At 36.4% G+C, this 14,960-nt stretch overlaps 2 protein-coding genes across 2 annotated transcripts in view; one reads left to right on the top strand and one right to left on the bottom strand.

Moving 5' to 3' along the window:
• Positions 1-1,132, bottom strand: part of mfsd13al (major facilitator superfamily domain containing 13a-like) — a 9,997-nt gene extending 8,865 nt beyond the window's left edge. Inside the window, exon 1 of the mRNA XM_016536508.1 lies at positions 717-1,132. Within this exon, the coding sequence (XP_016391994.1) occupies positions 717-863 (147 nt within the window). The 5' untranslated portion in view covers positions 864-1,132. The remainder of the gene's footprint in view (positions 1-716) is intronic.
• A 113-nt stretch (positions 1,133-1,245) lies between these two features.
• Positions 1,246-9,428, top strand: cdr2a (cerebellar degeneration-related protein 2a). The gene is made up of 5 exons (XM_016536509.1): positions 1,246-1,480; positions 2,822-2,934; positions 5,771-5,919; positions 5,996-6,163; positions 8,101-9,428. Exons 1-5 carry the CDS (start codon positions 1,399-1,401, stop codon positions 8,891-8,893), a joined length of 1,305 nt encoding a protein of 434 aa, XP_016391995.1. The 5' UTR covers positions 1,246-1,398; the 3' UTR covers positions 8,894-9,428.
• The last annotated feature ends 5,532 nt before the right edge of the window (positions 9,429-14,960 follow it).

The following is a 14,960-nucleotide window of genomic DNA, read 5'->3' on the forward strand; positions in this document are numbered from 1 at the left end:
GGTTTTTTTATGCATAATAGTAACCCTAGAATGTGATCAAACAGTTTAAAATAGCTGGGCTAAGATATATAACAATTTTTAAGACTGCAGAAATATGTTAATTCAGTATACACATTATCCCACCGGTTACAATTGTGACTGACCATAAAAGAAAATTTTCACACACTTTTCCAAAAAAAAAAAAAAAATTATTGATTATTTCAAAGGGTTACTAATGACACATCATTTGGATATTTTCATGTCTGGGAAAAATTTTGGATTAAATGGGTTAAAATGCGTTTAAATGGGTTAAAATGCGTTATAAACAAAGTTAAGTGGTTTTCATTACCCATTTTACTCTTAGTAATTTAATAATTTAATAAATTTCATAATTTAAAAGTTTAGTGCAGAAGTATCGAATCGGTATCGATATCGACAATACTGCCTTGAAAAATATCGGTATCGAAAACAAAATAAGGGGTATCGCCCATCCCTACATTCCAGCCAAACTTGTCAAAAACCCTCATGCGCAAAATGACTGACAGGCAGAGATCGTTTCTGATTGGCTGAAAAGTGCAGGCCTCTCCCACGGCTTTGTATCGCTTTTTAAAGGGTCTTGTTTGTGTCATTTTTAATGCTTTATGAAATATATGTGGTAATAAAAACATCAACGTTAGTCAAAAACATTAACTCCCTATGGTAGTTCAGATTAATAAGTTAAAACCTATAACACTCACCTGTGACTGATGGAAGGCCGTCTCTGATATTTTGTACTTATTTAAGAATAGCTTTACATAGTAGAAACTAAAAATGCTGTTCATCATGCCAGCACCAAGCGTTGTCATGGAGTAAGCCAAAGCAGCTGGATTAGCAAAGTGCCTCATGATGCTAAAACGGATGTTTGACTTGCTGGAAGTTAAAGTTTGTCCACAAACAGGACAAGCAACATTCAATATATGAAACTTAACACTATAATAAAACTCATGCAATCGCGGCGAATTAGTTAACCCCCCCGGATCCTCTCAGACAATGTTGCCAGAAAATAAAAGCTTTGAGTACAACACTTAAGTTTTGCGCATATCCACAACTGAGCTCATTCTACTTAAAAACAGTGCAGTGCACCACTTCCTGGTATTCAAAAGTAGGCGTGGCGTGTACGGGAAACGATCCACTAGTAAGCCGTCATTGGACAAGACGCCACCAAAGTCCCGCCCTCGCCCTCCTATTGGCCAGCGCAGAGATGCGTTCTTGTTGTTATCCAGTCGGCTCTCTAAAGCGGAGTCTGCCACGTTGCTGAAGATAGACGCCGGTTCACACCGCTAGGGATTGCCGCTCACCGGCGTTCATCCATCAGACAAAGGGCGCTGATGTCCTAAAATAAACGGGAAGAACGGGCTTAAAGCTTTCCCTGGAGTCGAGATGCTGACGGACGTGATAGTAGAAGAGGAGTTTGATCACAATGAAGAGGAGCTGTGGTACAGCAGGAAGGATTTGGAGCATGGTAAGACTCGACAATAATATATACATTGCGAAATGATTGTACTTTTCATTAAAAATACGTTTCGTTTGAACACTCGGTCTACAATAGCTAAGAAATGCGTCTGCATCAATACGACGTGACTTTATCAGAGGTCAGGGGAAATATTTATGGGAAGCGATAGTGTTTAAACCCCGAGTGAAATGAACGGTTATTTGAAATGAGAGTACAGCAGTGTTTAAGCTGTCTAACTGAAGGTCACGCCCGTTTAAACCCTTTAATGCGCACTCTGACGTCATCAGAGGGTGATGACACATTTGAAACATACAAAAACAAAAATATACTCCTAATTCATCTCCTATGTTAAATTTGTTTTGTCCTGATTTTGACTTCTATATTGCTTCAATAAAAAGTCCGTGACATGTTTAAAAAAAAAAAAATACTATGATACAATCTTCAATCACCCCCCCAGGTACTTTGCAATATCTTTATTTGTTCAAATTGAACGTGAGCTATGCTTGTTTTTTTTTTAGTTCTTATTTGTTTATAATTTGTATTGTTATTTGTATGTTCCTTTTTTCTGCAATTAAAACAAACAAACAATTGAAACATACTTCAACATGTTTGGTTTGTGTATTCATGTCACAGTGTATTGAATATTATTTGATCATTTGTTTATAACGTGATTGAACGTGAGCTATGCTTGTTTTTTTTTTGGTTCTTATTTGTTTATAATTTGTATTGTTGTTATTTGTATGTTCCTTTTTTCTGCAATTAAAAAAAAAAACAATTGAAACATACTTCAACATGTTTGGTTTGTGTATTCATGTCACAGTGTATTGAATATTATTTGATCATTTGTTTATAACGTGAAACTTGTGAATAGTAAACCATTGGTTTTAAATGTTCAGACATAAAAAAAAATGCAAATACACGAGGAAAGCTGTGAAATTTGTGTGCTACTGCATGATGTCTTTATTTTCTGCTATTTAATGTCCAATATACTTGTTTTACTATTACGTAGAACACTGACGATAACTAGATTTTTTTTTTTTTTGCATTTGCTTTTGGCAGATGCTTTTATTCATAGCATCTTTAATATTTCTTTATATTCAAAGGACGCATTTTAGCACTGCATGTGCGTATCAAACCCATGACTGCGTTGCTAGCATCATGCAATACCAGTCAAGCTACAGGAACTACTAGTTTAAGCACTATTATTGTCCATTTGAATCATCCCTAAAAAAATGATGTTATTGTTCTTCATGTGGACTGGGCGTCTGCCGCTGGGTTTGGCAGGATAACGCCCACTAAGTCTACTCGATGTTTACTGTTCTGTCTTCTCCATGTGTGTGTGTGGGACAGATCTCCATTTGGCGGCTGAGCTGGGCAAGACTCTGTTGGACAGGAACCATGAGCTGGAGCAGGGCCTTCAGCAGATGTACTCCACCAATCACGAGCAGCTGCAGGAGATTGAGGTGACCCTTCTCCCACAGCTCCCAAAATCCAACACATCTGGTTTCTTTAACAACTTATGTTGTATGGATTTGAAATGTCCTGTTCCACGTCTTTGTATTGTACGAGTAGTTAACATGGTGTATTTTTGTGATGGAGAAACAAAAGTTGTTTAAAATGGTCAAAAACTGGGATTGCCCTGCAGTTACCTTAAGACAATTAATTTTCTTATAAATTGTGATGTTAAATCTTGATTTTAAAACCATCCATGGTCACATTATCTGCTAACTATCCAATAAAAAGGCAGAAATGAAATTTAGTTTCACTGTCGCTGTACTTGTATGAACTCCACTACTCTTTCCCTTCGCGGAAATGCGTAAACAGCGGGAGATTTCCTGTTTGATCCTCTTTCCTCGTCACAGTTAGGACATCGTGCAGAGGGACTACTGCTATTTCTGAAACTGTAACTGTGTCTGGCGTGACACCAGTCGTGAGATAAGACATTAACAGTGTTTGTGGTGTTCTGTTTGGCTAATGGCCTGGCATGGGTATTCTTCACTCTTATGTAATTCACTTTCTAAGGATAATGTTTGGAATGGCGTACTATTCTCATTATTTTTGCCATGTATACATATGTACTGTGAACATATATGGCATATGTTCTGTAACAGTGTTGGGGAAAGTTACTTTTAAAAGTAATCCATTACAATATTGCGTTACTTCCTAAAAAAAAGTAACTAATTATATTACTTAGTTACTTTTTATTGAAAGTAATGCGTTACGTTACTTTTGCGTTTCTTTTCAAATCTGGGCTGGGCTTGCTTGTTTGCTTTTAATATAAAAAGTTCTATTTTTGGCAAACATAAAAGCCCTTTCACACCAAAAGCCTCAGGCTGGAGGAAATGCAAATTCACGTCTGTACAGTAGAACACAGCAGAAGAAAGTTCAACGCTCTTCAGCAATAAAAAAAAAAGAAGAAGAAATATTAGTTTACCTTGTGTAATTTTTGCTTATTAGTATGGTTGAATTGGATCACTGAAGGTCAGCAGCAAATTGGTTAATAAAATGGTGTAAGCGCAGAATACCTCATCACATCACATTTGCCAAAATTTGCATGTGTACAACAAAGCACACTGCATAGAATATCCCACAGTGCGATCAGCTTTACTTCACCTCCTAGTGCTTTTTTTAGTCATGAATTACAAACATTTTGATTATTTGATCAGACAACCAAAAGATTTAAACATACATTGAATCAAAAAAAAAAAAAAGCATTTATTTTCAAGATGATAACTGGATGCCATGTTCACATGCATGTGATGAAGTCATCTTAAACGGTGTGTCGTATTATTGATTTAAAGGTCAATTAATGCATAATGCATTGCATACTTCAGTATACCATAGGCAGTATGTAATTTACACCTTGCAGTACTCCGTAAGCTAGGTCTTAGATCTTATATGTCAAGCAGACTTTGGGGTCTAAGCAGAATTAGGGTCTCACAGAAAGACTTGATCCTGGTTTTCTAAAGGTTATTAAAGGTCCTTGTGTGTGTAAACATACTTGGTAATAAAGCTCTTCTGATCTTCTGATAACTGGTTTGGATGTTTGAAATATACTTGATGATATAATCTTTAGTCAAACATTGACTTGTCAGTAACAATGAAGTGGGAAGTTTGTAATTGCAACATGAAGTAACTCTTCCGTCTCTTGTAGTGAAACATTGACAAAAGAGCAGGGAAATGTTTACAAAGCCACAGTTGCATTAGCTTGTGAAATGTCATTGTAACTTGTGAAAACTGCCCTGTGGTTTGCTTTAGAGCATCTTTAGCATCGGCTGGCTCTAAATGACGAAGTCCGTGGTATCCACCATTTTTTTTGCAATGTGGAAGTAAGCTCTGTGAATGTGTGAGACGTATAGGTAAATAACTAGAAGAAGAACAAAGTGCAGTAAACACCAGTGTGTTTATGATTGGTAACACATTAAAATAATATAATAAGAAATACTAGTTTGCAACATCAAGCAGCGTAACAAGCTGTTTTGTACAACTAAAATAGACAAAAGACACAGGAAGCCTTGCACATTCAATTTAAAAATTGCTGTGCCTGTTCTTACGTTAAAAATAAAGTGGTTACTTTCGAGGGTGATAACAAATGTCCAAAATAGGGGCCTAAATGTAAAATTGTAGTGTGTCTTTCTGTACTACTACCAGCAACAAACACATTTGGTCGACCATTCTGTGCATGTCAAGCTGGGAAATATCTAAAAACGGCTGTAAGTGTTGATATTATTCAGACCATTTTTGACAATTTTTGACCTTAATTGGAGAAAATGTTGGAATAACGCAGTTGTGCAGTTTAGCAATCTACTAAGGGGTCCTCGATATGACTTAAAGTGATTAATATCGTCAAGATAAGCTAAAACAACTAAAAATCAAGATGTTGCTTATTTTGAAAACGATTACCTTTGAAGAACCAAAGTTATGTAAATTAATCAAATATCCAAATTGGATGGAGTCCTGAAATGTAATTATTTCTGTTTTATTTATTTTAATTGATTTGATTTAATTTACAGAAACTACGAGTTTCCATAGACCAAAAAAAAATCAAAAATCATTTTTAGTGATTATGCAAACAAATCGTTGAATCGGTTCAGAATCGATTCTTTGAAATGGACAGTGTGAACCGATTCACAGAAATTAATCAAACTTGCCAGTCCTAACTTACCACATTTTTTGCTTACAAAGGTTATTAGGGAAAATAAATGTGAAACATATTGTCCAGCTCTAGGGAGGAATATCCAGATTGATCAGTCTGGTTCACAAATATCTGAAGAATTGTGTCTGTATTGCCTCTCGCAGTACCTGACCAAGCAGGTGGATCTCCTGAGGCAGATGAACGACCAGCATGCCAAAGTTTATGAGCAGCTGGACCTAGCAGCCCGAGACCTGGAGAAAAGCAACCAGAGGCTGGTGCTGGAGAACCGCACAGCCCAGCACCGGATCCAGAGGTGAGGACAAGTCCAGATCTCTCTGCAACAGCACTGAAGTCTGAACATGCATCGATTCATTGTTCTTTATCTGCAGTCTAACCGAGACCATAGATGGGCTGCAGACTCATATGGAGGGTCTTCAGAAGCAGGTGGACGAGCTGAAGGTGTCTCAGTCCAAGAGAGATCTGGCAGCTGCGCGCCGCAGCCTCGCTGCCCAAAGCATGTCCTGTCTGAAAGAAATCTATGATCTGCAACAAGACAAGTGAGTCTGGAGCCGAATGACGCCAACAAATCCTTATCATTCACATCAGCATCACGCAAACACCCATGCACTCATGTCTCAGCTTGTCATTGGAGAGTTCGACTTTGTGCTGAAGATCTTGCTTTTACTTATACGTTCTGTTTTAGTTGGCAATACATCAACTTCAGAAGGAAATTTGTGTTTGGCAAGCCGTTTTATGGAGACTTTAATTTAGGTAGAGCCTGTAATTATGCTAAGGGCTTGTGGCCTCATGCAGCACTAATTGAAGTGGACGTCCAGCTCATGATTGACCTCTCTGATCTGTGTACTCCAGTGTGAGTACGTGCTGACTGGGCATAATCTGACCTGGCCCTTAATCCAGTAATCCCTGATCTAATCCATCAGTGCTGCAGAGGCTAATATGGAGCTAGAAGTAAACCGTGTGCAACAGGTCCTGTGATGCAATTAGCAAGAGGTTTTCTGTGGATGCATCTCAGGAAAAACTAATTCAAAGAGGGTCATATCATAATTGCATGATATATTGGTACCATATCTGTTATTAGCCAACTATTACAGATGTTTATTATATATTTATATTTTACATTTATTTGTGTGCTCTGTTTTCCTATGTTCGCATTTAAATTACTACTTTCGTAATTACTACAATATGTTCAATTAAAGTAAATTTTTAAAAACACTCATCATTTTTATAACACACTTTCTCAAAATGAATATCCATTTTACATAATAAACATTAATATTGTGCTGCCTAAATCCACTTGTAGCATTTAAAACGATTAAATAAATAGCCACAGAGTACAGAATATATTTATAATATACAATAATTATTAAATTAAAATATTCACTTATACATAATATACATTAACATTGTGTTGCCTACATTCACTTGTAGCATTTAACATGATTAAATAACTACAGATTACAGAATATATTTATATTAATAAAATAATTATTAATTTACTAAATATTCACTTATACATACTAAATATTCACTTATACATTATTTACATTAATATCGTGTTTCCTAAATTCACTTGTCGCATTTAATATGAAATAAATACTACTATATAACTAATAAATAGTACAGAATATATTTATAATAATAAAATACTAATAAAGTAATACAATTATTAAGTTATTAAAATATATTAATAATTAAAATATTTAGAATAACATAATTAATGTTAATATAATAAAATAATAAAATTTTATATTTTTTCATTTTATAATGTTAGTCTAATCTTAGTGTAATGTTAGTCTTATTTTATAATGTTATGTTTTTTTTTTGTTTGTTTTTTTCCCCCAAGAGTAATTAAAAAATTCATAACTCTGTCTGATCCTTGGAATTATCCTTGGAATTAAATGGCCCGTTTATGCTTATAAGACTTATAAAGAATGTAAACTCCATCATTACATGCCCACTTTCTTTAGTAACAGACTTTTTGCAAAGCTGCATTACACTTACATGGGTTAAGAAGAAAAAAATCAGCCCTAAATTGTTTTGCTTAAACATCTCATTAAAATAAACTTCAGACACTCATTTCTAATGAAATGAAAATTATTTACAATCATTACTATATTAAAACTATATTAAGAACCACTGGGTTAGGATTGATCAATTTTAATACTATTTCCCCCTTATTACGAATCTATTGATCACATATTGGCTACGTTCACACTGTCAGTTTTTGGGATTGACAACCGTATTCTGCTGCTGTGTGAACGTGGCATTGTTATTACTAACATAGTATCTTAATTTTCCATATAGAATGCTTTCTGGGTGGCAAATTTATTTATTAGGATTGCGCTGACCATCCTGCACTTGTAGATGTTTATTATAGAGCCGTCCAGTACCAGTTTGTTCTCCATATATTCTGTCAAAATAAACAACTCCTGCAGAAATGGTTGCTCGGACTCATGCTCCTATCGTCTTGTAGGTACTTGAGCTCAGAGAGCCTGCAGGAGGAGAAGTCCTGGCCTGCACTGGATGACAGGCGTGTGGAGGAGGAGAACTCCACCCTGCAGCACACCCTCCACAACCTCAAGGTGCAGCTGGTGTCTGAGCGAGCCCGGCGGGTGGAGGCCGAGCACGAGACGGAGCTGACGGTGCAAGAAAACAGCGCTCTGGAGGAGCGTCTGAGTCTGCTGGAGGGAGCGCGCCGTCGACAGGCCGAGCTGGAGGCCGAGGTGGAGGAGCTCCGGCAGCTGTGGCGCTCCGAGTCGTCCGGCGCAAGACTGACAGACGCGCTGCTGCCCGATAGCGTTTTCTTCGCCGTGGGGGCGGGGCACGAGGAGGAGGAGGAGCCGGAGGCGGAGCTTCCTCAGGGGAGGCGGCGCTGCAGCAGCGAGAGTCACGTCCGCGGGGCTCGAGCTGAAGATATCCGGCGCGGACACGAGCGCACGTGCATCCGCCGAGCTCAAGCGGTGAAGCAGCGCGGGATCTCGCTTCTCAACGAGGTGGACGCGCAATATAGCGCGCTACAGGTGAAATACGAAGAGCTGCTCCGCCGCTGCCAGCAGGGGGCAGACAGCCTCAGCCACAAAGCCGTCCAGACGCCCACCGCTGCTGCGCAGCGCCGCAAAAGCCAGGCAACCACAACAACAGACACCATCTGCCTCGCAGACGAGCTCCATCAGCCAGAATACAAGGCCCTGTTTAAAGAAATCTTCACCTGCATTCAGAAAACCAAAGAGGACCTGAGTGAGAACAGGGCCGGGCAGAGTCAGTGAGTTGGCAGTATTATACATCTTCAGTGTAGTGATCTTCAGCGCTTCTGAATGAACTTGATGGACGTGTTGAGAGTTTTAATAGCGCCGTGGTCTTCGTTTGTGTCGATTGCACTATAAAAACCTGTGCCTATACGCAACACCAAACCGTCCACATCCAAAACTGCAAATGCAGTAGACCTGAACGGTGTTTTTGTACTTTTCTAAGTCTTATTCCAATGATTGAGGCACATGGGATGTGTGGATCTCTGCGATACAGCCATATGTGACACCCGAGTGCATCTGTGCTTCGGGTTTGAAAGCACATCTTGATTTCGTAGAACCACATCTGTGCGCAAGGTCAAGACTTAACCGTCCAATGTGCAGAAGGTAGACTAAATTATTATTACTAACGCCTAACACAGTTAACGAATTAACTACTTGATGTAAATCATACGTCTGATAGGGTGGATCTCACAAAACCAAGAACGAGAAGTTTCACCCCAAAATCAAAATAAATATAGTAAATTAAGCCCGTTTTTAGGACCATTTGTTTTGCTTTTTGACGTTATTTTCATGATAATTAAGCACATTCTGTATTTCTGATTCTCATTACAGTAATGCACGAAAAATTTAATTGTAATATATTTATACATCGTAGTAGTATTTGTCGAGCTAATTTCAGCTAAATTTGGCGCAAAAACGTATTACAGTAATTAAAATCTGTTCTTTCTCAGACATGTTTTTGTGGGATTCATCTGATAAACCTTAAAAACGTAAAAAAAAAACGAACAAACATGATTAAGGAATTCAGTACGACAATATGTAGCCATATTCTTCGAGTGTCTAGAAATTTCAGAAGCAATATTAAAATTCTTTTTTTTATTACTATTTAAAAGAAAAGACTGCATGTGATTTCAATGACATTACTAACAATGCTATTTGAGGCAATACCGTTTGCTGCTTTTATAAATTGTCTGGTTACCTCAATGGATTGATGTGCTAGCAAAATAGTTACAATTAGCTCGTGCAAATATGCAATATGCTTGAAATTCTTGTGTAACTTTGTGTGAATAGTTTGTTTAGAGCAAATCGTAGTTAAACGTTTGGCAGCCACATTCGCTTAAGTTCCCAGCACTTTGTTTTGACGTTCATGTAAACACCACTGTAAAACTGTGCACTTTCGACGACAGGCCTATGGTCAGTTTTGTTTCTGTTTTAGTTCTATTTTATTTATTTTATTATAGTTTTTTTGTTTTTTTCATTCATTGTTGTTGTCCAGAGATTTTATTTATTTTCTTGTTTGGTATTCATTCACTGTTTTCCAATTTTTTTCTCTCTCTCTTGCCTGTGGGATTATGTCAACAATAGATTGTTACCGATGTGTTGATATGAAGGCACTGAAATGTTGAAAATGTACTAAATGAGGGTGTTATACGTTTGAGGATCGAAGTCTATTGAACAGATGATTTGACTGAGTTACTTAAATGTTACACCAACACAAAGTAGAGCATTTCATGTAAGTTGTTGTAAGTAGTTCTCCGGTCAAAGTGGTTTAACGGTTGGTCAAACAATAGCTAATTATTGTGGGTTTATGTCTTTGATAACTTGTATTTCATAAACAAACCATGCGCTACTTAATACTTAATCAGGATCAAGCATGTTCAGGTTCATTTTGTAACATTTTGAAGCTGTTAAATGCCTTGAGTTGGACAGTTTAAGTAGGCTTTGACTTTTTAAATCCACGTATTGCGTAGATGACTAGGAAAGTGACATGTATAGAGAAAAAGAAAGAAGGAAAGTGTTTTTGATATGACTGATGTCTTAAATAGCATGGCGGAGATCACAGGGAAATGTTCATAGATGGATTGGTCCTGACAAAGAAAAATATTTGAATATTGTCGTGAGGGAGCAATATATATTGTGGTGTTTTGCATTTCTGATCTTATTGCTTTATTTCAGTGAAAATGGTGCTACTGTATTGCAGCCGTTCCTGCGCTAGGAAAGTTAGCTTTTTATTTTAGGCATAAATGCCTGCCCTTTTCAAATGCCATCTAAAATGATAGCTTATGCTTCTTCTTGGTCAGCGTTGTGTTAGAAGGCTACAGTCTGCATGATCAGATGTTAGTGTGCAGCAAAAATATAGCTCTTGTGCTCAAGATAAAAAAAAAAAAAAAGAGTTTGTTTGGAAAAAAAAAAAGAAGTTAGTTTATCTTCAGCTGTGTTCCTTATGGAAGGCCGTTTCTGCCACTAAATAAAAAATAAAACAAGGTAATTGCGAATTTTTATTTCACAATTCTGACTTTTTTCCTCAGAATTGCGAGATCATATGCAATTCTGACTTTATAAAACGCAGTTGCGAATTATAAAGTCAGAATTGTGTGATATAAACTCGCAATTGCGAGAAAAAAACCTCAGAATTGCGACTTTATATCGCGATTGCGTGTTATAAAGTAAGAATTGCAAGATATGAACTGGCAATTCTGAGAGAAAAAAGTCAGAATTGAGATAAAAATTTGCAGTTACCTTGTTTTATTTTTTATTCAGTGGCGGAAACGGCCTTCCATAGTTCCTTGAAACGTATACAAAGAGGTAAATTGACCAAATCTTAAATGCAGAGCAACTATAGCTCTCTGTGTAGAATTTTCTTAACAATTATAGTTATGATATCTTGCAGGTAAAACAATCAATTTGTGATAGCCACATAAAAATCGTGTTTGTATTTGTTGAGAATGTACACAATTGAATCTGTTACCTCTTCCGTCCGGAGTTGATGGTTGTTTCAGCCATACATAAATCTCGAGTTCAGTGTTTTAGGTAAAAGACTTTGAATAGTTTTCTACATTATTTATTACTGTTAATCAGCTGCAGATTATAAAATTTGACGTGCTTAGGAATGCACAATCTGGGTATAACTGGTTCTTCTCAGAAATGCACAGTGCTCCTTTCTGAAGATCAGCTGATCTGTGTATGTAACGGCATGACTAACATCTTACTTGGGTTATCCAGAAAATAAAACTGTATGAATGAACCAATTACGCGTGTTCTGGTTTTATTTAACGATGAAATATCCAACATAACAGCTAATTTTTTTGTAGAAATATTTTATCATTGAGATTCAGAAGAAATTACCTCAAAGCAGGTTCAGGGGCTACACATTAGTTAATGGACAAAACGGTTTATTTTGCGTGTTAAAGCTTCAAATAAGACAAAATCATCGTGAAATTAAGTCGTGTATTCCGCATTTCTCTATTTGTTTTAATGTTATATGACTTGCACAAAACGCGGAGTCATGTACTTGTTTTGTGATTTGTGGCGTCCTCTTGTGGTATATTTGGGAACGTTGCTGAGGTAAAGTTTTAGTAAACCGTTCAAGAAAACGCAATGCTTTAGTAGCAAGAGGATATACAGCACATTTTTATTCAACTTGTTAATTTATAACTGATTAACTATTTTCTCATGTCACAGTTGTAGCTTACATGATATCACAAACCTAACAGATACAACTTATGGAAAAACAACATATGCTAAGTCTTAAATACAACAGCCGATAAAGTATAAAGCAAAATCAAAGATTATATCCATAGACATTTGCCTTTACAAGTACAACTTCTGAATATAAAACATAATTTCATTGGCGTTCATGTATGCCATGCATGGCATACATTTACTGCTTTAATGCGTCAAATGTGTAAATGCTGTTAAATATAGTTGCTCCAAACCTTTACAGACACCAGGGCAAATCAAAAATGTCTCACTTTGAACATTTATCATTTATTTTTTCAAACACACTAGTCTATTATGTCTGTCATCGGAGTTGACGTTGCTTGTGTTTTGAAATATGAACACATATGACACAAATGTAATACTTCAACGGATGTGAGCACACACACACTCGATCTCACTCATTCCCCCAACACACACCAGCACAGTTCATATGGGGTTCATCAACTGATACTAGAAACAATACTCTTTAAACAGTTTAATGAAATGAAAGAAGAATCATAGGTGACTGTAATGTGTATAGCCTCTCTCTGAGTGTCTGCCTATACAGCATTGGTTCTTTCTGTCTCAGTATTAATAAACTTTCTTTCAAACTCATCTTATTTGAGTTTCTTTGCTGAGGTAGAGACAAAAGGCCTTTATCCGGATTAATCTGAACAAAATATATCTCAGTATTCTTTAATATAAATATCCAAATAGTGTTAATGAAAAGAATATGAATGAAAAAAAAAACAGTGTGTGCTGAATCAACAAGTGTTTCGTTTTGCAATGCACACATTTAGGAAGTGCAACTATAAATGCACTTAATTTTGTGGAAGACCATGGGCAAACAATCGAAATAAATTAAAGACATAACTGGAGAATTCACCAACACTAACTTTTCCAGCAACACAAACAACATATTTAATTGACATAGCAATTTTCTGTCTGCCAAGATCACACTGCTTTTTCTTGCCTATTTCAAGCTATAAATAAATGAATTCTGGCCTAAGTACTAACAAACATCATTTTAACACATAGCAGTGACAATATAGTGATACAATACATTTCCCAAGCAGCTCTGCAGGTTATATTTCTTACATTTACCCCAACCCTAAATCACACGCCTCAGTTCTCTCAGGACTATATAGAAAATATATAATGTACAACACCAAAGTGATTTTTGTTTCTGAGGTGGTGCGGCATTGTGGTTAAAGATCTGATCTGGTAGTAAAACACTGTGGGTTCAAAATAGGGGTGAGTGATATAGCAAGTAAATAATTAAATAAAGAAAACATTTTTCCAGCCTTTTGACAATACAAATCTAAAAATAATCATCTGAACGAAACAGCCACTGTAGCCCATTAGATTCAAAATGTTTAACAAAACAGTTAAAATTGTGTTTCAAATAATCAATGCATGTTTTTACCATTTTTAAATATATCATGAATATAGAACAATACACAGTAATTATAATAGCAATAATTGTGGATGATGCTTTTTTGTTGAAATAACGGTTTCTTAATTTTTTTTTCGTATCAGTTTTGTATATTAGGGTTGTGTATTACACCTAATGTTGTTAAATGAATGTTTATTGCATTATTTCAGTTTCATGTGTGTTACCATGATGGTGTTTAGCGTTTGTGTGAATGACACTGTATATGTTATTATTTAAAAGCTGCTTGTGATGGGCTTTGGTTCATCATGTGACTTTCTCATCACCACCTGCATTTGGTGGTTATCAGTGTATTACAAAGGTACAAAACAGATTTCAGTACTTCAATAGGTTGGTATATTAACATTATTTCAGTTAAATGAAGTAAATTAAGTAAAATTAAGTTAAAGCCGTAAAACCTAAAATGTTGCTACCGTATTTTTTACGGTAAAATTCCGGCAACCACAGCTGCCGTTTTTTTACCGTAAATTTTACAGAATTTTTTTTACAGTGTATAAATACTTTTATACATACAATTTAAAATTTTAAGTATAAATACTCATGCTGAACTAAATGTTCATCACACACATTTAAACTTCCATGTTTAGTTTTTTGTGATGCGCTCTATGTATCTGTGTTTATATGCAAATAAAAGTTAAATCTGATAATCATAAAAAAAAACTGACTGCATTTCCTCATAATACGTGGATTTAGTATGGATTTTTTTTATGACGCCTTTATGACCTTTTTGGATCTTCTAAGTTTTGGTTACCTGGACTTTCAATGGAGGGACAGAAATCGCTCAGGTTTCGTTAAAAATATCATAATTTGTGTTTGGAAGACGAGTTTTACTATCCTTTTTAACGCTCTCAAACTTGTATGTCAAAATGAGTTTAATGACAGTCTTTATAAAACTTAATGGCAAAATAAAAAGGATAGCAAAGGATAGGAGGAATTCACTATATCGCCCAGCCCTAGTTCAAACCCTACAAGTGATCCATTAGATTTCTCTTCAAGTGAGACTGAAATATTAAGGCTTATTATTCCCGTCCTGCAGAGCAGATCATGAGGGCGATGAATCCCATCAGGAGCAGCAGGAGCAGCAGGAAGAGGTACTGTGTGTTCGGAAATGACGCAACTGAACGCGGCGCACGGCTCCGCAGGCACGAATCC

Source organism: Sinocyclocheilus rhinocerous, unplaced genomic scaffold, assembly GCF_001515625.1.
Source record: "Sinocyclocheilus rhinocerous isolate Xijiao unplaced genomic scaffold, SAMN03320098_v1.1 scaffold1447, whole genome shotgun sequence".
Classification (NCBI taxonomy): domain Eukaryota; kingdom Metazoa; phylum Chordata; class Actinopteri; order Cypriniformes; family Cyprinidae; genus Sinocyclocheilus; species Sinocyclocheilus rhinocerous.

Bases quoted from the DNA above. Each gene is read 5' to 3' on its own strand.
- cdr2a (XM_016536509.1), top strand. From the start codon at position 1,399: ATGCTGACGGACGTGATAGTAGAAGAGGAGTTTGATCACAATGAAGAG. The intron at 1,481-2,821 runs GTAAGACTCGAC...TGTGTGGGACAG, and splicing joins CAGGAAGGATTTGGAGCATG to ATCTCCATTTGGCGGCTGAG. The intron at 2,935-5,770 runs GTGACCCTTCTC...TGCCTCTCGCAG, and splicing joins AGCAGCTGCAGGAGATTGAG to TACCTGACCAAGCAGGTGGA.